A 27,453-nucleotide genomic window follows, 5' to 3' on the forward strand; every position below is an offset into this window, starting at 1 on the left:
CCTTGTCACCACTTCTCTTAGTATGGTACAGGAAGTTCTAGTCAGGCAGAAAAAGTGAATAAAAGACATTGGGGAGTGGCAAAACTGTCTTTATTCCTGGATATATGATCCTATATGTAGAAATTCCTAGGGAGCATACAAATATATAAATTACCAGAACTAATACAAGTTCAGCAGGAAAAGAAACATCAACATACAGAAATCAAGTGTTTGTCTAGGTGTCAGATGTGAACAATCCTCAAATCAGAAAATAATTTATTATAGTTGAATCAAATATATTAAAATATTTAGGAAGAAATATAATAGAAGCAGTTCAAAATTTATACACTGAAAACAAAACTGTTGGACAAAGTTTTTAAAAATTTAAATAACTAGGAAGACTGTTCATGGATTGGAAAACTCAATATTATCATTAAGATGGTAATTCTCCTCAAATTGATTTAGTGTAATCCCTGTTTTTTCCTAGGGTTTTTGTTTTTGGTAAAAATTGACAAGATGATCCTAAAATGTATGTGGAAATGAAAAGGACCTAGAATGGCAAAAGTAATTTTGAAAACAAGGAAAATTTTCGAGAACTACTTCTTATATAATTTCACTACTTCTTATAAATCTATATTAATGAATTTGGCAAAATACTAGCATAAAGAAAAAATAAAGATGATTCAAAATGGTGAACCCAAGGATAAATCCTTATATTTTATGGTCAGTTTTTAGCAGAGCTGCCAACACAACTCAGTTGAAAAGGACAGTGTTTCTAACAACTGGTACTAGAATAATTACATATCCATAGCAGTCCCACTTCTGGGCATATATCCAGAGAACAACATGATCTGATAGGATACATGTACCCTAATGTTCACTGCAGAACTGTTTCTAATAGCCACATGGAATCAACCTAAACGTCCATTGACAGAGGAATGGATAAAGACGTGGTATGTGTGTGTACACACACATGCACACACACACAATGGAATGTTACTCAGCCATTTACAAGAATGAAATAGTGCCACTTGCAGCAATGGATGGACCTAGAGATTGTCATACAGAGCGAGGAAACTCAGAGAAATATTGTATGGTATGGCGCATATATGGAATCTAAAAAGAAACGATACAGACGAACTTATTTGCAAAATAGAAAAAGATTCACAGACTTAAAGAATGAGCTTATGATTGCAGGAGGGAAGGATAGAGGAAGGGATAGTTAGGGGTGACATGTACACACTGTTATATTTTAAATGGATAGCCAACACAGGCCTACTGTATAGCACATGGAACTCTGCTCAGTGTTATGTGGCAGCCTGGATGGGAAGGGAGATTGGGGGAGAATGGATCCATGAGTCCATTTGCTGAGTCCCTTTGCTGTTCACTTGAAACTATCACAAAATTGTTTGTTATACAAACAATACAAAATTAAAAGTTAACAAAAAAGAAACTTAGATCCTTGACACTCACCATAGAGGAAAATGAACTCAAAATGGATCACAGTCCTGAATATAAGCTCTAAAATTCTAGATCTTCTAGAACACCTTGGATTAGGCAAGACATTCTTAGATACAGTACCAGTAGTAAGGCTATAAAAGAAAAAAAATGGAACTTCTTTTAAATGAACATTTATACTACATGACTAAAAGGATGAAAAGACAAGACCAGACAGAAATATCTGACATAGGACTTATATCCAGAATATATAAAGAACTCTTAAAAATCAGTAAGAAGACAGCCCATTAAAAAAAGGGTAAGATACTTTGATAGAAATTTTTCATCAAAGATGTATGGATGGTAAATGACCACATGAAAAGGTATTCAACATCATTTGACATTAGGCAAACGTAGATTTAAACCTCAGGATACAACTACACACTACTACAGTGACTGTAATTTAAATGACAGATAGCACCAAGTGTTGGCAAGAATGAAGAGGATCTGGAACCCTAAACATTATTGGGAAAATAAAATGTTATAGCCAACTTTGGAAAACAGTTGGACAGTTTCCCTAAAAGATAATCAGAGAGACTTCCCTGGTGGTCCAGTGGTTAAGAACCTGCCCGCCAGTGTAGGGGACACAGGTTCAATCCCTGGTCCAAAGGGATCTCATGTCCAGCAACTGAGCCTGTGCGCCACACTGTTGGGCCTGTGCTCTAGAGCCCACGAGCCACAATTGCTGAGCCTGTGTGCTGCAACTACCGAAGCAGCTCATGCGCCTAGAACCTGTGCTCCACAAGAGACGCCTCCGCAACGAGAAGCCTGTGTACTGCAACAAACAGTAGCCACCACTCGCTGCAACTGGAGAAAAGCCTGCCTGGCAACAAAGAATCTGTGCGGCCAAAAATGAATAAATAAAAAGTTAATCAGAAATTTAGCATATAGCCTAGCAATTCTATTTCTGGGACTCTATAAATAGAGTCCTGAAAATACCTGTCTATATTGAAACATTTACACAAACACTATAGCAGAATTACTTGTACTATTATAACTAAAAACTAAAAAAAAAATCAAAATAGCCATTGATTGGTAAATGGATAAAGAAAATGTCATATATGTATGCAATACCAGACTGTTCAGCAATAAAAAGGAACACTGTGATGAATCCTGATACATGCTACAGTGGGAGTGAACTTCAAAAACATTTTACTGAGTCAAAAGTCAGCACATTTTGTTTTTCTATGGAAAGCCAGATAGTAAATATTTTATGGTGTGTGGGTCACAGAGCCTCTGTTGCAGCTATTCAGCGCCACTGCCGTAGTGTGGAAGCAGCCATCAACAGTATGGAGTATGGTTATGTTCAGCATGGTTATGTTCCAATAAATCTTACTTACAAAAACACTTGGCATACTAGATTTGGCCTGCAGACTGTAGCTTGCCACTCCCTGCTAAGTGAAAGAAGCCAGATGAATAAGATTACATATTATATGGTTTCATTTATATTGAAATGCCAGAAAGGGCAAATCTATAGAGGAAATAAAGCCCATTAGTGGTTGCATGTGGCTGGGACTAGGGTGGAGGCGGTGGTGATTGGCTATAAATAGACTCAAAGCAAATATGGGGGGTGATGAAAAAGTGCTAAAAATTGATTCGTGATTACTTTGTACAATTCTACAAAGTGATTACAACTTATTTAATTTTACCCTTACAATGGATGAAGTTAAGGCAATGTAAATTATACTTCAGTAAAGATGAAAAAAAAAAAAGGAATAAACATAAAAGACTAGTAGGCTTTGCATGGTATATTCATGGTAGATTTTATGTAACTGAGCCTGGAAACTGAGTATATGGGTAAAGACTAAATAAAATATTAAGAATAGTTATAAAGATGACAAAACTGGAATCTGAGGAAACTATGAAAGCCAAAACTATTAATGTTATTGAAACAGTAATATTTTTAAAAGTATATGCTACTAAAATTCATTATGTTTTGTTTTAAATAACTTAGAGCTGCTTCCTTGTCATGGTATAAATTCAGCTATATCACATCCATTCTTCCTGAGTCAGAGATATGCTCCCCACCTCAGATAATCTGCATCTGGGTTTCTGACTTAAATGTCAGTGAAAGCACCTGTATAGTCTACTTCTGCTTTGGTCCAAGCTTATAAGACTACAATGTGAAAAATGTTCAAAGAAATACCTAAATATATTTAGGCTACATTTAAGACAATAGAACCCCCTGCAGACCATGAATAGAAGGGAAATCCTTAATGATGAGTAGATGCTGATGTTATCTGACTCACAGAAATCTGAATCGTGTTGGCCAGGTTTCTGTGAGTTGAGCCAAATTTAAGAAACTGTAGATTACTACACATTTTAAGGAGATGGGAATACCAGACCATTTTACCTGTCTCCTGAGAAGACTGTATGCAGGTCAAGAAGCAACCGTTAGAACCCTGGATGGAACAACTGATTGGTTCAAGATTGAGAAAGGAGTACGACAGGGCTGTCTGCTGTCACCCTGTTTGTTTAATCTGTATGCATGAACAAAATGGCGAGCTGGATGAGTTACAAGCTGCAATCAAGATAGGTGGGAGAAACATAAACCACCTCAGACGTATGGATGACACCACCTTAATGGCAGAAAGCAAAGAACAACTAAAGAGCCTCTTGATAAGGGTGAAGGAAGAGAGTGAAAGAGCTGGCTTAAAACTAAATATTAAAAAAAAAACTAATATCATGACTTCCAGCGCTATTACTTCATGGCAAATAGAGGGGGAAAAGGTGGAAGTAGTGACAGACTTCCTCTTCTTGGGTTCAAAAAGCACTGCAGATGGTGACTGCAGCCATGAAATCAGAAGACATTTGCTTCTTGGCAGGAAAGCATGACAAACCTAGACAGTGTGTTTAAAAGCAGAGACATTACTCTGCCGACAAAGGTCTTTGGTCTTCCCAGTGGTCACATATGGTTGTGACAGCTGGACCATAAAGGAGGAGGAGCACCGAAGAACTGATGCCTTCAAACGATGGTGCTGGAGAAGACTCCTGAGCATTGCTTGGACAGTGAGGAGATCAAACCAGTCAATCCTAAGGGAAATCAACCCTGAGTACTCATTGGAAGGACTGATGCTGAAGCTGAAACTCTAGTATTTTGGTCATCTGATGCAAACTGCTGACTCATTGGAAAAGTCCCTGATGGTGGAAAAGATTGAGGGCAGAAGGAGACTAGGGTAGGCGTCAGAGGATGAAATGGCTGGATGGCACCACCAATGCAATGAACATGAATTTGGGCAAACTTCAGGAGATTGCAAGGGACAGGGAGGCCTGGCATGCTGCAGTCCATAGGGTCACAAGGAGTTGGACACAACTGGGCGACTGAACAACACCACCACCACCACCACCTTTTAAGAGGGTAAAATGTGTCTTGCAAATGGAAGATTGGAACTGGGCTATATGCTTAAAGCAGGGAACTAGGACCATGTGTCTAAACAGTAAAACTAGATCTGAAATAATTTCACCTGACACTGTTGGTGTTCTTGTGTAAAAAGAACATCTGTAAAAAAAATGGAAATAGTAACCATATGCTATGTGTGGATATGGTGTCTGGAATAGAGCTGTACTCATGTAGGGGCAAAGCCCCAATCTTCCTGATTTAAGTCTTGCTCTGAAGCTATGCACCTTTGAAACACCATAGTCTTGAGCAACCAAGAAATAATTTGGCAATAAAGCAGATTCTTTATCAGTTGAACTATGAGCAAGACAGACAGTAAAGAGTTTACAAAGGATAAAACTCCCACATACAGAGAACTTGCAAGTAAGTGTTTTAGGGTATGTAAGGAAATGTATTGCTATAAGAGAGAGTGGATACATTAAATAGGGTATATCTGGGAAAATAACACAATCCCCAAAAATAACTTAGAATATTTAAGAATTTCAAATGAAACAGTAACTTGCAATGAGAACAGAAGTAAGTAAGAATAGGCAGAATGATAAAGGGTCCTTTCCAAGGCTTATTGGTGAAGCTGAAAAGTTGGTGAAACTGAAAGTAAACTCTTCAGTGGATTAAGTTGACATAGCAGAATTGAGAATTAGTGAATCAAAAGTCTCAAATGAGAAAGTTTGAATCAGCAAATCATCTAGAATATAAAATGAAAAGATAGAAATTGACAGTTTGAATGTCTATCATTAAAAAATCTATGAACAGTAAATGCTGGTCAGAATATAGAGGAGACGAAAGATGCTCCTGTGTGTGCTATTGGTGGGAATGTGAATTGGTACAGCCACTATGGAAAAAACTAAAAATAGAGCTACCATATGACTCAACAGCCCCACTCCTGGGCATATATCCAGAAAAAACAAAAACACTAATTCAAAAAGATACATGCACCCATATGTTCATAGGAGCACTAGATAAAGATTTACTCAGCCATAAAAAAGAATGAAGTCATGCATTTACAGCAACAGGGACGGACCTCAAGATCATCATACTAAGTGAAGTGAGTCAGAAAGAGATACCATATGATGTCACTCATATGTGGACTCTAACATAAGATACAAATGAACTTATTTACAAAACGGAAGCAAACTCACAGACATGGAAAACAAACTTGTGGTTACCAAAGGAGAAAGAGACCAGGTGGGGGAGATAAATTAAGAGTTTGGGATTAGCGGGTACAAGTGATTATATATGAAGTAGATACCAACAAGGACCTACTGTATAGCAGAGGAAGCTGTATTCAATATCCTGTAGTAGACCATAATGGAAAAACATGAAAAAGAATAGATAGATCTAGATCTACAGCTTAACACTTTATTATATACCAGAAACTAATACCACATTGTAAATCAATTATACTTCAATAAAAAATAATTTTTAAAAAAATAGAGGTTAAAAATATGAAAGAGAAGTTAAGAAACATGGAAAACAGACTGAGTAAGGAGTCTCCAAAGGAAAGAATAGTAGGTATCAGGGAAGAGATATTTCTTAAAGTTTGACAATATGCTGAATTTGGAGAGTGACGTGGGTCTTTAGATTGAAAAAGCCCACCAATTCCTTGGAGGCTAAACAAAACAAAAATCTCCACTTTTAGGTCTGGTGGGTTGTAGATCAAGCACACACACACATACTCATTCCTGCAATTAGAAAAAAGCAGATTACCTATGAAAAAAACTGGGAATCAGATTATCAACTCGTTTATCAGAACCTGTAATTGATAGCCGTGTACAGAGTAGTGATGGGTTGTGTCGCATAACCTGTATAGTCGATTGACAATGTTGTGTTAGTTTCTGCCATACAGCAAAGTGAATGTTATACATATACATATATCTACCCATTTCCAGATTCTTTTCCCATATCGTTCTTTACAGAATATTGAGAAGAGTTCCCTGTGCTATTGGGTACGTCCTTACTAGTTATCTATTTTATATAGTAGTGTGTATATGTCAATCCCAGTCTTCCAAGTTATCCCCCTCACCCCACTTTCTCCCCTGGTAACCGTGTTTGTTTTCTACATCTGTGACTCTATTTCTATTTTTATGGTACTTGATTTGTATACATTTACTAGAGGTAAAAGAGAAAAAAGGTAAATTTTAAAGATATTTTTTAGCATACATTATCAGCCTGTAGGGACACTGTATTTGTTCACGGATTAGCATCAAATGAATAAGACTGTATGCTCAAAATTGTGTAAAAGCATGTAGAATTTTAAAAGAAACAGTAGGTAAAATCTACTTTTTAAAGAGCTTAATTACATATTAGGAAAGGCAACTAAGGCTTTAAGGGATAATAAAAGGACTTTATATTAACTCTCACTGTCCTTTATTTGGTGAGAGAAGTTCAGTGCAAAACTAGAAGCTCTTACACTCCTGTGATTCCTGTAAGTGAGCATGCATTCCAGGTTCTTGTAAAGCCTCCTCCTCATTTCATGGTTGTGGTCGCTCCTCTTCTAGCTGGGGCATGCTACCACTGAGTGGCTTCCTGGGGGAAGGGAACCTGAAAGCGCCTTTGTCTTTTTTGCTTACCTTTGTCCTAACTCCATAGCTACTGCGTCTGAGCCTCTGGAGTTGGAGCTTAAGGGAGAGGTGGAGTGGTAGTGGTAGTGTTGTGTTGGTTGCTCAGTCGTGTCTGACTCTGTGACACCATGAACTGTAGGTCTCCAGCCTCCTCTATCCATGGAATTCTCCAGGCAAGAATGTTGGAGTGGGTAGCCATGCCCTCCTCCAGGGGATCTTCCTGACCCAGGGATCAAACCTATGTCTCCTGCACTGCAGACAGATTCTTACCACCTTTAGAGCTTCCCGGGTGGTTCAGATGGTAAGAATCTGCCTTCTCCAATGGGGAGATAAAGGGAACAGAAATGTTCCTGCTTGCTGGTACTGTTATAAGGTACCTTTCTACTGCCTGGTCTTGACAGATTTTTGAAACTGACTTTCTTTTGAAATTTCTTGGGTTCTTTGGACATCCCTTGTTGCTGCATCTCTTTCCTACGGTTCTGTCTTACTTTCTCCGAAGACTCTAGAATTCTAGAAATAATGTTGTTTCTCCAGTGTTGAGCTCTGTTTACCCTTTAGGGTAGCCCTCCTAGGTAGAACCTAAGCCAGCCCTCCACTGGGACTCTCACTTTCAAATTTCCCAGATGGTTACTGAGAAACTCACACATTTAAAAAATCTGGTTACTATCTGGGAGTTGAGGCTGACTCTGATGCAACAGTAAATCTCCATCGTCCTCGCTCAGCATTATCGGTATCAGGAGTGGGAGTCAGATTCCAGTCTGTCATGTCCTTTTATCTGTGAGGAACAATCAGTCTTTCCAAGATGTTCCATTAAAACTCCTTTCTCTTCATTTGAGGCAGAAGAGGAAATACACTGGTTCACATCTTGGATTTTATTTTTTCTATTGATAGCCTAATACGTTAGCCTTTTACTAGTTCATGGACACTAGCAGAAGCCATGAGGCTCATGGTTTAGAGACAATGGACTTTATTATTCACAGCATAGCAAGTAACAAGACTATTGAGTTTACGTTAGTTCCTGTAAACCCCAGTGGGGTAGATGGAGAGGGTCTAAATGGATGCCTGCCCAAATAATAGATCCCATTACAGGAGAGAAACAGAACTTGGAGAGTCCACTGTTTTTACATTAATAGTAAGGAGTAAGTAAACCTACTCTTTATCCCAGAGGGTGATGTTCCCAGACCGAACATAAATAATATTACTATATCGTTGTTTTGGCTCTTTTACATTGTTTCTGATTTTGATAAAGATAAATTTAAAAAGTGAGTATTTTTAAGTTCTTCAGTGGATATAAGAAAAAAATCATAGGTTGCTTCTTTATCTCATCAATAAGCTCTGTTATTACTTGGGATAGTTTTACTCTAAGTGAAATGATTAGGGACATTTCTTATTTCTGATCAAATAGTGATTAACAGATATTGTTGGGGTCTTTCTTTTTTCAGTAAGAAAAATAAAAGTTTCCTCATAATCATTACTAAGAGTATAACTGCCCTAATGTTCCGTTAACTTTTGCTATTTAAAAAGAATTGTTTTATCATACCATACTAGAGGAAAATAATTGCAGTAATATTTTCTCTGGACCTAAAAGACAACATTCTGAAGAATTTTTATTTAATTATGTGGCAAAACCTTAAAAGTACAAATACTCATCCAGTAAATTCTGAGTTCACATTGAATTGAATTGTAAAGATGTCATATTTTCATTATTTAAAATTGGACCAGTAAGAATGGTATTTAGGGTCATCAAACTGCTTATTGAAAAAGAAATATATCAGTAAGTTAGTATGTAGTCAGTTAATTGCCACATCAAATTTTTGTTCATCTTTACTGCAATTTCACATCTTGCAATATCTCCAACATTAAGAAAGGAAGTTACTTTGCGAAGTGGTTGAGATTATGAGCCAATACATAGTGAGGTATTAGTGGTTATTTGTGAACATTAATGTAGTACTACTTTCAGCAGCACTGGTAGCTAATAGAAAGAGGTTATGAAATAAAGGCTAAAGGACTGGGTGCAATCTAGTTGTTTTACAAACTATTTTTTCAATGTTAGTCTGATATTATTGTCAGCATTCCTCTATTGACAGTTATACCTTATTGGTAAATAAATTTCTGTATCAAAAACTAAAGTGCCCCAAAGGTAGCTGTATCTGTGGAGATAAATCTGTATATGGAAATATCTGTTACTTTGACTGGGGTGGGGGTTTCTGTGAGTCTGCACATGGGCATGCATGTGTACCGGTGATGTGTGTGCAGGTGACAGCTCCCTATTTATGTGTGTGTGCTTACACATCTGTGTGTTTATATATATGCAGTTTGTACACACATATGCCTATGTGTGTGCATTTGGGTATCAGAGGACTGAATAGTCCAGTCCGACTGTAGTCCACCGGGCTCCTCTGTCCATGGAATTCTCCGGCCAAGAATACTGAAGTGGGTTGTCATTCCCTTCTCCCTTCCAGAGTATCTTCCTGACCCAGGGATCCAACCTGGGTCTCCTGCATTGAAGGCAGATTCTTTACCATCTGAGCTACCAGGGAAGCCCCAGTTATTTCATTAGCATTTGTCTTTTGGAAAATGAAAGAAAAAAGGAAAACAGCATGATTTGCTCATATTTATGTTAAGTTTTAAATTTTATTTCAGTGTTACAGTAGGTACGTTGCATTTTAAATTCCTTTGAACACTGTCAAAGGATATAGTATGTAAACTGTTTTCATACTGCAGAACCTTTCTTTTGAGACATTGGTCTTTGTAAGCACTCAAATTTGTCACGTATTCTCTTTTTTCACATAAAAGGGAATAACCACTTGAGATTTATAACTTCTCAAACTGTATTTTCAGGAAAATTTGTTGGATTAATATCTTTAGTAATTGTTTTTGGTCTTTTAACAGCTCAGCTATTGTCATTTGTATGTTTTCCTATTTATATGTCTGTCTTTTTGTAAGATTCTTTCTCTCCTTTGAGTTATTAATTTGATTCTTTAGGCAGTACAGAATAGTGATTGAGAGAGCAAACTGTGGAATTCCACTTCCTTAAGTTCACGTACTTGTTTCACCACTTAACTGTGTGGCTTTCAACAAACTAACCTTCCCGCCCCTCAGTTTCCTCACCTATAAAGTGAGGATAATAATAGCATTTATCTCATGTTTCTATTGAGAAATGAATGAGAACAAAATAGAAAATATTTCATTTTATAATAATATAAATATGAGTGGCAAAGTGCCACTTTCCTGGCGTTAATCTAGCTCTCATCTCGTTTTTTCCTTCAGATCTTGCTTCCGTTCCTATTGCATCTACTTAGTCTGGTTAAGATTTCTCAGTTCCCTGCCTACTATAGAGTAGAATTCATTTGAGAAATATCACCCTCTGTCCCTTCCTTTTCGGTACCTGAGGCAAAAATAATCGACTAGTATTTTGAGGCTTAGAGTTTAGGGTTTTTGTGTTTTTTTTAAGTGTTAACAATATGGGAGAAACTATCAGGACAAAAATTACAAATAAACAAGGGTGATATGACCAGGTTTCCAAAAATGTACAGTAAAATGTGTTCCTAGTTCTTAGATTTTAAGTGGGACCAGTCTTTGATTTTTCTTTATCTAATTCCACAAATATTTTAGTCATTTCTTAGTGAATATTTATGATAATTCTTCTCCCTACAGTTATTATTTCTTCTTTGTGACCTCGGGGTACTTATGCCCTATCTTTTTAAAATGTCAGAGTACATGTGCTTAAGATCCCTTTCATGTTTAGAGAATGCTCCTCTCTCCTTCCCTCTTAATTTTTTTTTTAAGTTTTATTGAGGTATAATTGACATATAACATCATACAGGCTTACGGTATATGCAGCATAATAATTTGATATATGTATATATTGTAAAGTGAATACCACAAGAAGGCTAGTAAACATATCCATCACGTCATAATTTTATAATTTTTGTATGTGTAGATAGGAACTTTTAAGCTCTATTCTCATAGCAACTGTAAAATATACAATAGAGTGTTATTAACTACAGTCACTATGCTATCCATTACACCCCCAAAATTTACTCATCTTATAACCAGATGCTTGTACACTTTGACCATTCTCACCCATTTTCTGCCCCTGGCAACCAGCAAGCTGTTCTCTGAGTTGTTTTTTTTTTGTTTGTTTATTTCCAGATTCCATATATGAGTGAGCTCATACAGTATTTAACTTTCTTTATCTGACTTATTTCACTTAGTATAATACCCTCAAGGTCCATTCTTAATTTTGTGCTTAAGCATTGCTAATGACTATTTAGAAACACAAGTAAGATTCATCTATAGTTTAAGAAACCCAGTTAGTATAACTCAGGGTTCCCTTTATAAAGGAAGGTTGTATGCGAGTTTCACTGTAGTAACCAGGGTGAGTAGACTCACTGAAGTGAGAACCAAGAGCTTTGGGTGATACATTGGAACGTGAGATTGACTAGAAAGGGTACCTTAGGCAGGAGCGGGTGTATGACTAGATCGGACATCACAACTCCCTAAGCCCCTTCCTGGGCTTCTCTGGTAGCTCAGATGGTAAAGAATCTGCCTGCAGTGCAGGAGACTTGGGTTCAGTCCCTGGGTCGGGATGATCCCCTGGAGAAGGGAATGGCAGCCCACTACAGTATTTGTGCCTGGAGAATTCCATGGACAGAAGAGCCTGGCAGGCTACAGTCTGTGGGGTCGCAAATAGTCGGGCACAACTGAGTATCCAACACACACATCGGCCCCTTCCTCCCAGAGATACCTTTGTGTCTACTGGTACTGAGGTTAGGGAGAAGAGATGGCTTTGGATAACCATGGGCTCTTGAGCATCCAAGGGAGAAGAGAAGAATTCTAAGTGAAAGTATGGAAGGCAAGAATATTTGCAGTTGTTATATACATAAGCCACTCTTCTGAATGTCATGTAAGGAAACATGGGAATCTCTTATATTCTGAAGCAAAGGAAGATTTATTATACCCTGCTTTCATTCTACATGGTTCCTGAGTAACAGTCGTAATGTTTTGATTGTATATCTAGTAAGATGGGCTTTCCTTTTACTCTAATCTCTAATTTGTAAACAAAAGCATAACAATGTTATAATCCAGAGATAAACAGTATTACGTGGAAACTATAAGACTGCATAGTATAAGTTGGTATTCCAAGCAAAGTAGGGTGTGTATCATGATGTTAAAGAGTGGTATGTTAAAGAACAAAAACTTCTGGTTTATTATGATATCTCAAAGCCCTTTAAAAAGAGACTGATTAGGATTGATCAGTTTTCAGATTTTTTTTTTAAAGATTATTTTAAAAATGAAAAAGTACACACTGCTTTGATTAATCTATAAGCATTATGGGCTCTTCTCTACAAGCTCTTTAAAACACCAGTTTTGAAACACCACTGCTGCTAAGTCACTTCAGTCGTGTCCGACTCTGTGGGACCCCAGAGACGGCAGCCCACCAGGCTCCCCCATCCCTGGGATTCTCTAGGCAAGAACACTGGAGTGGACTGCCATTTCCTTCTCCAATGTATGAAAGTGAAAAGTGAAAGTGAAGTCGCTCAGTCGTGTCCGACTCTTCGAGACCCCATGGACTGCAGCCTACCAGGCTCCTGCATCCATGGGATTTTCCAGGCAAGAGTACTGGAGTGGGGTGCCATTGCCTTCTCCGTGAAACACCACTAAAACATCATTAATACTCAGAAAACACTTAATTTTATACCTCCGTCCAAATTAAATAACTTGTACAATTTGAAATTCTATTTATCTTTTATCATAGTCTGGCTTGGTTTATAATGATTACCAACTAATTTTGATTCCTTTTCTCATGAAAATTAATATTCTCTAGAAGAAAATGATGTCATTTCAACAGAGAGCAAGGAACACAAATGTTAACATAATCTCATTTGTATATCTTTGTAAGGAAATTGTATGTGATGTCCTTAAAGCTACAAAGAGTTTCAAAACACTAGAGGAGACTAAGGATCTTACTTAAAAGGAAAAATATAGGTTTTCTTTTAGGTTCTCTATTTTCTTCCATGCTGCTTCTCTTCTGTTTGCCACAGGTAAAAATAAATTTTCCCAGCAACCCATATGCTTTTCCCCTTGAACATTTATAGGCTTTAATAGCAACTGTCTATTTTGCTTTTTATTGCCATGGTTATTCAAGGTAAGCATTTTGCTAACATGTCTTTGAGAAAATCAATATATTTTACAGACTTTACTTTGTATTGGCACTTTGCCTTGTAAGTAACATAAAATTGGGCTCATTGTAAGCGTTCAAGGAGTACCTACTAATTGATTCATGTCATCATCTACAAGGAAAATATTAAGTAACTTGCCCCAAATTGCTAATGATTCCCTTCGAAAATGCTCAGGTATATTTGCCTTCTGGTCTGGCACAGTTTAAGACGATTGTATAGCACCTAAAATATATTAATAGTTTGATGAATTCCAAGCCATATTATAGAAATGACTTTTCTCTTAAGCCTTAGAGTATTACTGTTCCATTTAGGAAAATACCTAAGTTATATTTGTCTTTAAATGTCTGTCACTACAGCCAAGTGTCTGTCAGTGAATAAGTGGATAAAGAAGATGTGGCGTATATATTCAGCAATGAGGAAGAGGGAAATCCTGCCTTTTGTAAACAATATAGATGAACCTTGAGGGCATTATGCTAAGTGAAGTAAATCGGTTAGAGAAAGACAAATATTGAATGGTATCACTGCTTTGTGATACCAGAGAAGAAAAGCCAAACTCAAAGAAACTGAGGGTTGAGTGGTGGTTGCTAGGGACTGAAGGGTAAAGGAAACGGGGAGTAGCCACAGGGTGCACACTTTAAGTTACAAGATGGATGAGTTCTGGGGAATCTAAAGTATAGGATTTTGATTCTAGGTAGTAATAGTGTTATTACTTCAAAGCTGCTAAGAGAATAAATCTCAAATTATGTAATGGAGTACAGCTATCATGCTATAGTAGCATCATTCTGCAGTATACAATAACATCAAATCAACATGTTGCACACCTTAATTTACACAATGTTATATGTCACTTATATCTCAATAAAGCTGGAAAATAAAAATTTTGTGACTAAAGTAATATATAGTAAGATGGTAAATACAAGTAACTAATGCTAAATGCCATAAGGATTTACACCATGGGATTTTTTTTTTTATGTTCAGAAACTAGTATACCAGATCAATTTTGTTTATATAAGATGGGAACTTAGAAACTAATGTGATCCCTATATATTAAGAGATTGGGTTTGACTTTAATCAGTAGGCATATGAAATACTAGTTTTACCCCTTAGAAAAAATGCTTAGAAGGGAAGATATCTCTGGTGTTACAAAGGTAAAATATGAAATAATCTGGGGAAATTTAGCCTATGTATTTACCAATAACACTATTTAAATTGTATAAGTGAAGCATTTGTAGCACATATTTCTTATTTTCAATGGTTTCAACTATTAAAAATTAGAGAATAAATCATTGTAATGAAATATCTCTTGAAATCTTTGATAAAATTTTTATTTTTTAATATCCAAACTTAAAAAAATAAATGCTTAAAGCTTGGTATTCACTTCTGTTCTCTTCTTCCTTCTCTTTCCCTCTCCCCAAAGCAGATTGCCAAACTGAGGCAGCAACTACAGCGTAGTAAACAGAGTAGTCGGCACAGTAAGGAGAAAGATCGTCAGTCACCTCTCCATGGCAACCATATAGCAATCAGTCACACTCAGGTAGGCTAACAACTCGTTGTCCAGATTGGAATAATTCCTTTCAAAGGGTTCATTGTAAGGAAGACTCCATCCTTTTAGGATAAAAAAAAAAATTAATGTATATCTCTAGCTTGATTAAATTACAGTGGTTTTTATAAAAAAATGTTTTTGTTTTAGCCATATGTATAATCTTTTAATAACAGAGTATAATGGTCTCAAGGATGATTGGTAGTGTCCTGGACAGAAATCCTAGCTCATTCACTGACTAAGCAACTCTGGGCATTTTCTTATTTAATCTTCTAATAGTACCTTAACCCATCTATCTCTGGTCACTTTGTATATTTTACTCCACTTTACTTATGAAGAAACTGAGAATTAGTGTTTTTGTCCCCCCACCCTACCAAACTTGTACTGATACATCCTATGGAGCAAAATTTAGGAAATGATATTCTAAATTTACTTACAAATATTAATGTAAATTTTAGTAAATCAAATATAGTAATATAGCAGAAGCAGCCCAAGTTGCATATCAAAAAATTTTTTCATTAGGGGTTTTTCACAAATGTAAGGATGATTCAACATTAGGAAATGCATTGTTAGTTCATTGCATTAGAAAGTAAAGCAGATGCTGAATAACACTTGATTAAAATTCAGTATCCATATGTGATAAAAACTTATTTTAAAATAGGATACTTCCTAATGTAACTACCTGCAAATGTGGTGAGATCCTAACAGTAAAATACTGAAAGTATTTCTGTTAAAAATAAAAGTTAAGTCATAGATGTCTATAATTATTGATGTTATTTGCTAGTAGTTTAGAGGTTCTAGACGGAGCAATAAGAAAAAGGAATGTTATCACTATTTGTGATATTGTTGTATATTTAGAAAATTAAAGTGAATTTGTTAAACTATTAAAACTAATGATAGGATGAAATGGAAAATACTGGCAATACCAAGTATTGCTGAGGATGTGAAACAATCAGAACAGCTACACATTGCTGGTGGGAACACAAAATGGTACAGCTACTTTGGTAAGAAGTTTGGCATTTTCTGAAGAAGTTAACATACACTGACCATACAGCTCAGGAATTCTACTCTTTGGTATCTGTTCATGAGAAATAAAACATAATGTCTACACAGAGACATCTATATCAATGTTCATGGCAGCAGCATTTATAAAACTCAAAACATGGAAAGCAGCAAATATCCATAAACTGGTGAATAGATAAACAGCACTTCATACATCCATACAGTGTAATACTATTCAGCAGTAAAAAGAAAGAACTGATGGTATTTATGACAACTTGGCTGAATCCCAAAACATCATGCCAGTTAAAAAAGTCAGAAGCAAAAGGCTACATTACCGTACATCTTCAAAAAGGCAAAATGTTGCCTTTTTGAAAAGTATTAGAAAATCTGACTGTAGAAAAGCCCTAGAGACATTTTTTTGGATGATAGAAGTTTCTAAAATGTGATTATACTGATAATTGGATGACTGTATACATTTACAAAGCTCAAAGAATTGCATACTTAAAATGGGAGGATTTTACTGTATGCCAGTTATACTTCATCAGAGCTGTAAAACACTGCAGACATTTCAAGAGAAAATTCACATATGCCTTCCTTTTTTTCTTCTTAATCTGCTAGAATTAATATACCATTCATTTTTATTTGTTTATTTCGAGCACCTTTCCTGTATATCGATTGACTTACTGATTAACAAGGAAAGATTTATACACTTGTTCCCAATTTACATTGATTTTTTTGGCATTGTGGTTATCTAAAAATAATTATCTTGCTATACATACTGAAATACTTATAGATGAAATATGAAGTCTAGAATGTGTGTTAATATTCCAGGAACAAAAGCAAGTGGATGTTTAGATGAAGTAAGATTAGAAAATGTTAATAAATTTTGGAGCTGGATTATGTACATCTGTTAGGTATTCTGTTAATTATGATTATAATTTCTCACAATAAAAAGATTGAGAACTTAATAAATGGATAAAATATAAACACATAAAAATCTATTATTTTCTCCTGTACTAGTAAAGGTAAAATACTGTTCCTTCTACTTATAACATTCCTGACACCAAAGGTGTGGGTTTTTTCCCACACCAACTAATGAATTCTCCAACTCTTTAGACATCAACCAGGCATCCTACAATTCAGTTATAACACTGACTACCTGGAGTTAGCACTGACCCCACAGATTAAGAACTCCGCCCCATGAAATTGCCCCTGGTCAGATGCCAGTTGAGAGTTCCAGGTCATCATCTGTACTTTTGACCTACCAGTAATAAAGAAGGGGTTCTGACAACCCTGTCTTCAGGTTCAGTAACTTGCTCTAAGGGCTCAAAATACTCAGAGAAGTACATTTACTTGTTTGTTACAAAGGATATAATAGATCCATACAGATGAACAAATTTGGAAAACTCAGCAGTGGCCAATGGACTGGAACAGGGCAATGCCGAAGAATAAACTTCCACACACTTGCACTCACCTCACATGCTAGCAAAGTAATGCTCAAAATTCTCCAAGCTAGGCTCCAACAGTATGTGAACCGAGAATTCCCACATGTTCAAGCTGGATTTAGAAAAGGCAGAAGAACCAGAGATCAAATTGCCAACATGCACTGGATCACAGAAAAAGCAAGAGAATTCCAGAAAAAACATCTACTTCTGCTTCATTGACTACACTAAAGACTTTGACCCTGTAGATCACAACAAACTGTGGAAAATTCTGCAAGAGAGGGAATATCAGACCTTAGGAGCCTTGTCTGATACCTGCCTGTGGTCACCTTACCTGCCTCCTGCAGAACCTGTATGCATGTCAAGAAGCAGCAGTTAGAACTGGACATGGAACAATGGACTGGTTCCACATTGGGAAAGGAGAACGACAAGGCTGTATATTGTCACCTGCTTATTTAACTTATATGCAGAGTACATCATGCAAAATGCCAGGCTGGATGAAACACAAGCTGGAATCAAGATTGCAAGGGGAAATATCAGTAACTTCAGATATGCAGATGATGCCACCCTTATGGCAGAAAGTGAAGAGGAACTAAAAAGCCTCTTGATGAAAGTGAAAGTGAAGAGTGAAAAAGTTGGCTTAAAGCTCAACATTCAGAAAACAAAAATCATGGCATCCGGTCCCATCACTTCATGGCAAATAGAAGGGGAAAAAGTGGAAATAGTGACAAAGTTTATTTTCTTGGGTTTCAAAATCACTGCAGATGGGGACTGCAGCCGTGAAATTAAAAGATGCTTGCTCCTTGGAAGAAAAGCTATGAAATACCTAGACAGCGTATTAAAGAGCAGAAGCATTAGTTTGCCAACAAAGGTCCCTCTAGTCAAAGCTATGGTTTTTCCAGTAGTCATGTATGGATGTGAGAGTTGGACCATAAAGAAGGCTGAGCGCCAAAGAATTGATGCTTTTGAACCGTGGTTTTGGAGAAGACTCTTGAGAGTCCCTTGGACTGTAAGATCAAATCAGTCAATCCTAAAGGAAATCAATCCTCAATATTCATTGGAAGGATTGATGCTGAAGCTCCAATCCTTTGGCCCAGGATGCAAAGAGTCAACTCATTAGAAAAGACCCTGATGCTGGGAAAGATTGAAGGCAGGAGGAGAAGGGGACAGAGGATAAGACTGTTGGATGACATCACTGACTCAAAGGACATGAGTTTGAGCAAGCTCCAGGAGATGGTGAAGGACAGGGGAGCCTGCCGTGCTGCAGTCCATGGCATTGCAAAGAGTCGGACATGCCTGAGTGACTGAACAACAAAATGAAAAGCAGGATGAGGAGGTTCACAGGGCAAAGTCTGGCGGTAACTCAAATATAAGAATTTCTGCTGGCATGGAGTTGGTGTGCACTGCCCTTGTGATACATGGATATATGTTTACCAACCTGAAAACTGTCTGACCCACAGTGCGGGGATTTTTGGAGGCTTCATCACATAGGCATGCTCCCTCTCCTCTCACCAGAGGTGGGACTGGAAGTTCCAAGCTTCTAGTCATGGGTTCTTTTTAGAGACCAGCACCCCATTCTGAACCTACTCAGGAACCCACTAAGAGTCACCTCATTAGAATGAAAGACTCTTGGTCCTATCACTTAGGAAATCCCAAGGGGTTTAGGAGCTATCTGTCAGGATCAGTGTCAGAAACCAAATATCTGAACAAAAGATGCTCCTAATGCCCCCATCCCTCAGGAAATTATAAGAATTCAGGAACTTTGTGTCAGGAACCGGGGTGGAAACCAAATACATATTTCTTATGATGTTACAACTAGCAATAGCATGTTAGTATATATCTGGTGAAAAATATAAAGCCTAGAATTAAATATGCAGACCTTATTGAGGATATGAAATATACAACAGAGATAAATGGGAAGTCATTCATACATGGGAGGACTCAGTATTTTTCAAATAGTCATTTGCCCAAAATTAATGTACGAATTGAGTTCCAATGGAAATGCAAAAGGAATTGTTTTATTACTTTAAAAGTTATTTTCAGTGTTAATGTGGAAAAGTAATGTCAGTTAAAAACAAAATTTGAAAAGGTTTTCCCTACTGGATACCAGAATGCAAAATGTAATTGCTGTAAAATTATAGCAATTAAAGTGGACCTCTGAATAGAGATTGTCAGATAATACTTTCAGTTCAGTTCAGTCGCTCAGTCATGTCCAACTCTTTGTGACCCCATGAATCGCAGCACACCAGGCCTCCCTGTTCATCACCAACTCCTGGAGTTCACTCAGACTGACATCCATCAAGTCAGTTGATGCTGTCCAGCCATCTCATCCTCTGTCGTCCCCTTCTCCTCCTGCCCCCAATCCCTCCCAGCATCAGAGTCTTTTCCAATGAGTCAACTCTTCGCACGAGGTGTCCAAAGTACTGGAGTTTCAGCTTCAGCATCATTCCTTCCAAAGAAATCCCAGGGCTGATCTCCTTCAGAATGGACTGGTTGGATCTCCTTGCAGTCCAAGGGACTCTCAAGAGTCTTCTCCAACACCACAGTTCAAAAGCATCAATTCTTTGGCACTCAGCTTTCTTCACAGTCCAACTCTCACATCCATACATGACCACAGGAAAAACCATAGCCTTGACTAGATGGACCTTTGTTGGCCAAGTAGTGTCTCTGCTTTTGAATATGCTATCTAGGTCGGTCATAACTTTTCTTCCAAGGAGTAAGGGTCTTTTAATTTCATGGCTGCAGTCACCACCTGCAATGATTTTGGAGCCCCCAAAATCTGATACTGTTTCCACTATTTCCCCATCTATTTCCCATGAAGTGATGGGACCAGATGCCATGATCTTCGTTTTCTGAATGTTGAGCTTTAAGCCAGCTTTTTCACTCTTCACTTTCACTTTCATCAAGAGGCTTTTTAGTTCCTCTTCACTTTCTGCCATAAGGGTGGCATCATCTGCATATCTGAGGTTATTGATATTTCTCCCGGCAATCTTGATTCCAGCTTGTGCTTCTTCCAGCCCAGCGTTTCTCATGATGTAGTCTGCATCACGATGGTGTGATCACTCACCTAGAGCCAGACATCCTGGAATGTGAAGTCAAGTGGGCCTTAGAAAGCATCACTACGAACAAAGCTAGTAGAGGTGATGGAATTCCAGTGGAGCTATTTCAAATCCTGAAAGATGATGCTGTGAAAGTGCTACACTCAATATGCCAGCAAATTTGGAAAACTCAGCAGTGGCCACAGGACTGGAAAAGGTCAGTTTTCCTTCCAATCCCAAAGAAAGGCAATGCCAAAGAATGCTCAAACTACCGCACAATTGCACTCCTCTCACACGCTAGTAAAGTAATGCTCGAAATTCTCCAAGCCAGGCTTCAGCAATACGTGAACCGTGAACTTCCAGATGTTCAAGCTGGTTTTAGAAAAGGCAGAGGAACCAGAGATCAAATTGCCAACATCTGCTGGATCATCAAAAAAGCAAGAGAGTGCCAGTAAAACATCTGTTTCTGTTTTATTGACTATGCCCAAGCCTTTGACTGTGTAGATCACAATCAACTGTGGAAAATTCTGAAAGAGATGGGAATACCAGACCACCTGACCTGCCTCTTGAGAAACCTATATGCAGGTTAGGAAGCAACAGTTAGAACTGGACATGGAACAGACTGGCTCCAAATAGGAAAAGGAGTACGTCAAGGCTATATATTGTCACTCTGCCTATTTAACTTATATGTAGAGTACATCATGAGAAATGCTGGATAATACTTAAAGGAAATAAAATATAGAATCCAAAGAGAAATGTTGGGGCAGTTTTATTACCATGTGGGAGAAAATACTACTTCATAACATACAGAAAAATAATGATAGGTTAAATATTTAAATATGAAAAACCATAAAGGTACTGGAAGAAAGATATTTCATACTAAAGTAAACAGCAAATGGATGACAAAGAGTTACAACTTCAATATGAAAAAAACTCATACGTTAATATGAGACAAAGGACATTCGCAGGCAGCAATTCACAAATGGCAGGAGCATAGCATGTGTGTGGGAAATATTCGTTTAATCAGTGCCTAGCTGTCTACTTCATTGTGAATCATATGTATCAGCTTGAACCATTCAGATTAAGGTACAGATCATATTATTTTTCTTTTTTCCTTGTTCATCTTTATGTTTTTAATTTCCTTTGTGTTCTTTAAGTTCCTGGAGAATCAACAGGCTCGACTTCCACTTTATGGTACCTCCCACAAGACAGCTATGAGGGGTATTAATTTTTGACAAGTCCTCCAAAGGACTTTTGAAAACAGCCTTAAAGCTGTTAAGTGAGTGTTATAGAACTTATCATGATATTGTTGCCATACTAATTAGTAATCCAAAAGGTTTTCTTAAATGCTGGATAAAGTACAAATGAAAAATACTAGATGGGGATTGTCACAGTGTGGGGAACAAATCGTTTAAACACACACACATAAGCATAGAGCAGAATTGAAGAGTCACATGATACATTCAGTTTACATGATTTCAACTGTGCTTTTTCAGTAAAATCAGAAAAATGAATTAAAAAACAGTACAGAGGGTTCTGTCTGATATTCTGCTGAAAAAATGTATACAGTTTACAATTATAGCTTTAACGTCCATAAAAGATTATTTTGACTCTGTAATTTTTACCTTACTTCTTACTTTGGAAGCTAAATTGCTGTTTGTGTACCTGAATTTATATTGTATTTGAAATGTCAAAATAACTGCCCACTGAGTTTTTGTTTTAAGATTTACCTTGCTCTTTAGTTCATAATTTCTTTATCCACAAATAATTCAATACCACCTTACCTTGTGTTTTGTAGGCTACTGGATCACGATCAGTCCCTATGCCGCTGTCAAATATATCTGTGCCAAAATCGTCTGTTTCACGTGTGCCCTGCAATGTAGAAGGAATAAGTCCCGAATTAGAAAAGGTATTCATTAAAGAAAATAATGGGAAGGAGGACGTGTCCAAGGTAAGGGTATATGGGATGTTTGAATCCCTTTTTTCTTTAACACTGTGAAGTACCTCAGTCTTTTTTGTTACAGCTTTATTAGATATAATTCACATACCATACAATTTACCCATTAAAAGTGTACAGTGGTTTTTGCATGTTCACAGTTATGCAGTCAATACCCCAATCAACTTTACAGCTTTTTCATCACCCCCAAAAGAAACTCTGTACTTTTTAGCGGTCATCTCTTCCTTTTCCCCCAGTGAGATAACCGCTAATGTACTTGGTCTGTGAATTGGCCTGTTCTGGATATTTCATGTAGATGTAGTCATGCAATACAGGGCCCTTGTATCAGGCCTTTCTCACTCAGATTAAGGTTTTTCAGGCTGAAGTAAGGTACATTTATAGTGTAGCATGTATCTGTACTTTATTCCTTTTCACTGCCAAATAGTATTCACTCATACAGATTTTATTATCCAGTCATTAATTGATGAACATTTGTATTATTTCTACTTTTTGTCTGTTAAAAATAATGCTGCCGTGAAAAAAACTTCGTGTCCAAGTTTTTGGGTGAACATGACATTTTCATTCCTCTTGAGTATACACCTAGAAGTGGAATTGCTAGTATGGCAACTCTTTGATTGACCTTTCCAGAAACTGCCAGATTGTTTTCCAAAGTAGCCACTCTGTATTCACACACCCACCAGCAGTGTACGTGAGTTCCGATTTCTCCATCTTCAGCAACACTTGTAACTACCTTTTTTACCATAGCCATTCTGATGGGTGTGAAGTGGTACCTCATTATGGTGTTGACTACTATATATCTTCTTTGGAAAACTGTCTATTTCGATTATTTGCCTCATTTCAAAATTAGGCTGTCTTTTTACTATTGAAATGTAAAAGGTCTAAAGTTCTTACTCTCTAGATAAGAAGTCCTTATTAGATAGATGATTTGAAAATACCTCCCATTCTGTGGGTTGTCCTTTTCACTGTGCATATCTAAGAAAATATTGCCTAATCTAAGGTCACAGTGATTCAGTCTTGTGTTTTCCTCTTAGGGTTTTATGGTGTTAGTTTTCACATATATTTAAGCCTTGCATCCATTTGAATTAATCAAAAATACTTTATAAACTATCTCTGTCCCAGAATAGAAATCTGGACACTCCTATACATCTACCTATATTTGACCACATTATAAAGGTATATTCAACAAAAGAAGACATCAAGTAGCTTTTGGCTTAATTATCTCTCTGATGGTTTTTTAGAACTAAAATATGACTTATGTCAAATGTGTATCTGATTCCTTCAAATAATGTGTAGATTTTAAACACTGATTAGAATTCATCTCAAAATTCACATAATTTTATATTTATAAAATTGATTTAAAAATCCTTTTTCCAACTTTCAATATTGCTTAGCAAATATGAGCACTAATCATAATTTACTGTCTATTCTTCCAGATATATGCCTGTATGCTAATATATGTTGAATCATTGTATGAATGTACCATAATTTAAAAGTCCCCTACTGGTGGACATTTAGACTGTTGTCAATTTTTGTCATCATAAGCAGTGCTTTAGAAAACACGGTGTACTCTTGGCAGACAATTTCCAGGCAGTGAAATTGCTAGGTCAGAGCATTTGCACATTTTAAGTTTTGATTAATACTGCTAAAATTACCATCCCAAAAGGTTGTGCCATTTTACTCTCCCTAAGAGTTAAATTTTTACGTTATATTCATTAGGCCAGAAAGGAACCCTTTAGAAATTGTGCTCTTAGCTTAGCTGTGCATACCATTAAAATGTTTCCTTTATACATTATGTGACATTTAAGAACAGCAATGTAAGAAAGTAAAATTGGTCAGATTTTTTCAGGATGAGATAATCAGTCACATTTGCTAATTCTTTAAGAACTGCTAAGCAAAACCATATTAGAAAATTAAATATACTGATGTAATTCTGGTTTTAAATAAGTCATATTCTAATTTCACAGTAGACGTTTCAGAATTACTTTGGGGTAACCAACACAGTAATAACTAAAATATTAATTTTAAGAAATTTTAGATTTATGATTAAATGTGCCTCAAAGTTTTAATAAATCAAAATGTTATCATCTTGGCAGGTGAGCCTGCCAGTAGCTTCCTAAGTATATCAATGTTCTAAGCCTTTATAATTTCCATCATTATTTTGTGTAAATAGGTAAACCTCTAAAATCTGTCTTGTTATTCTAATTCTCTGAACCCTCTCCCCAACAAAACAGAAGTTGGTTAAGGAAATTGGTATGTATTATCCAGGTATAGATTCAGAAGTGGGACTACAGAAAAATTGTGTTTATCAAATAGGATATGAGTAAAACATAACTCAGATTCTTAAATTTTTTAAATTACAAATTGATACATTATTATTTTACTGATTACCAATATTGACATTTTATTAAAGTAAGATTTTCGTTGACTTAAATATATGTTTTAAGAAAGACCTCTGTCATAAAGGCCTCATGTATTTTCCAAAATGATCTTGATGGGCTGTTGTGAAAAAGTCCCACATCTATCATATAATTTTGTCAAAAAAGAAAAAAACCCTGCACCAATGATTTCTTAGAATTTAGTGCAGAGTTGTAATTAAAATCTAAATTTAGTTAAATAAAATAATGTAATAGCATTTGACCAAGTAAATTCATATATCTTTGGGAATATTTCTTTCCTAAGTTGGAAAATTTTACTTTTGTTATTTGTTACAGAATGAATTAATGTTCCATAAGTGGCTATTTTCTTAATAGTAGCATGGTCATTGTCAGGTTGTAAAGATGGCATAGTTTTCATTTTAGGTTTTGGCCTTTACTTGTTACAGAAAAAACTGATACTCTTTGAGTCTCATGTTTTACCTTAAGTCATTTTCCATCTGACAGTGTTTCTAAAATCTCTGAAATGACAAACCTCAGGAGTGATAGCCTGTAAATAGTGAAAATAAGTTGTAAATAAACTAAGCATATACTGGTTCTTTTTTCCCAGCATTTCATCCTTGTCTATATAATAACAAAAATACTGTAAATGATTAATATATACATTGTATTTGTTGACCTCACTTTGTTAGCTTGCTGGTGAGTAAGATACATCTTTACAGCAGAAGCAAAGTAGAAAGAGTCAGAAGCTCTGATGCCATTTAAATGATCATGTCAGCAGGAGCTCTATAAGTTCTTTATTGGTGAAGACACTGTACTGATGAGGTCTAGGGTCTTTTTAGGTTGAAAATATATGATTCATATATGAGTCTACAATTATAATTTCATTTCTATTTATTTTTGCCACTTAGAACAATGCATTAGAACTAGGCAAAGTTCATTAGTAGTCCTACTCAGTTGGATACCAAATTAGTAGAATTGTTCAGTTATATTAATATCTTCCACTCAGTTCTACTAGAATAAGTCTGTTTATTAGATACTTTGGGTAACCTGCAAAACCTGTTGCTGGCTTGTAAAAGGAAAAAAAGAAAGAATGAAAAATGGAAATCCACACCTTTGAATATGAGATTTCTCTTTTCTTATTAGCAAGTCATAGTGATTTCTGGAGCAGTTTGACTAATTCTTTGGACAAATGTTTATTGAGTGTCTGCTGTCTGCCAGGCACAGTGCCAGGCATTAGGATCCAGTGTTAAAGGACGCCCCTGTCCTAGAGGAGTATTCCTGAGAGTACTGACCTAAAGGTAACTGGCAAAAATGATGACCTAAGATAGGTATCTTTATTCTCTGAAGAATCAGCTATGCTGGCAATAATAGTGAAGAGTGAAATCAAAAGAAACAGCATGTGCTTTCTGTATGGATGAAGGGTATGAACCGTCACTGACTGTGGTGGTTGCTGCTCTTCCAGCCTTTGGACATCCCTGATGGTCGGAGAGCCCCCCTCCCTGCTCACTACCGGAGCAGCAGCACTCGGAGCATCGACACGCAGACCCCCTCTGTGCAGGAGCGCAGCAGCAGCTGCAGCAGTCACTCACCCTGTGTCTCTCCCTTCTGTCCCCCGGAATCCCAGGACGGCAGCCCCTGCTCAACAGAAGATTTACTCTATGATCGTGATAAAGGTGAGAGTGGGATCATCCACTTAGGTAGCGGGTGTGTTACAGGGCCTTGCTCATTATACTTCCTTTGTCTTAGACCATTACATCACCTTTTTTCTTTTGTTGAATGGTGGGACTGTAAGGGATTGGTTGACTAGGTTTGTTTGTTCATTGGTTTCACGTACCCCCTTCTTTGTGACTTCCGCAAACATCTTCCATAAATGTGTCAGAGGAGCACAGCGCGTGGTTCTAACAGTTAATGAAAGCTATAAAATGAGTGTGGACAGCTTCACATAATACAACACACAGTTTTTCCCTCGGGGTTGTCGAGAGTAAAGGATGGTTATGGTAGACTTTAGGTTTCTCGTGCCTGAGGTTAGATTTCACAATCAGATCAATTTGGAAGGAAATAATTTCTAAAAATTCAGTTGGAAGAATGAGGATATTTTTAACTAAGAAGGATAAAGATTAACAAGTACCTGCAGCACATCATGGATTATATTATGGTATGTAGATGAATTATTAACACCAGTAAGAGTGCAGAACCCGCGGGGCTTATTGCCTGTCAGACCCTCAGTGCCCGTGTCCTCCTATCCTCAGTCAGGCCCTCACTGCCCGTGTCCTCCTGTCCTCAGTCAGGCCCTCAGTGCCCGTGTCCTCCTGTCAGGCCCTCAGTGCCCGTGTCCTCCTGTCCTCAGTCAGGCCCTCAGCACCCGTGTCCTCCTGTCCTCAGTCAGGCCCTCACTGCCCGTGTCCTCCTGTCCTCAGTCAGGCCCTCAGTGCCCGTGTCCTCCTGTCCTCAGTCAGGCCCTCAGCACCCGTGTCTTCCTG

The 27,453-nt window shown here is 37.1% G+C and overlaps 1 protein-coding gene across 1 annotated transcript in view; it reads left to right on the forward strand.

The window, feature by feature from the left end:
- Window positions 1–27,453, forward strand: part of GLCCI1 (glucocorticoid induced 1) — a 106,180-nt gene that overhangs the window by 61,339 nt on the left and 17,388 nt on the right. The window contains exons 4-6 of the mRNA XM_052639173.1: window positions 15,037–15,153; window positions 22,440–22,592; window positions 26,436–26,646. Coding sequence (XP_052495133.1) covers window positions 15,037–15,153; window positions 22,440–22,592; window positions 26,436–26,646 — 481 coding nt within the window. The remainder of the gene's footprint in view (window positions 1–15,036; window positions 15,154–22,439; window positions 22,593–26,435; window positions 26,647–27,453) is intronic.

Source organism: Budorcas taxicolor, chromosome 4 (genome assembly GCF_023091745.1).
Source record: "Budorcas taxicolor isolate Tak-1 chromosome 4, Takin1.1, whole genome shotgun sequence".
NCBI lineage: Eukaryota > Metazoa > Chordata > Mammalia > Artiodactyla > Bovidae > Budorcas > Budorcas taxicolor.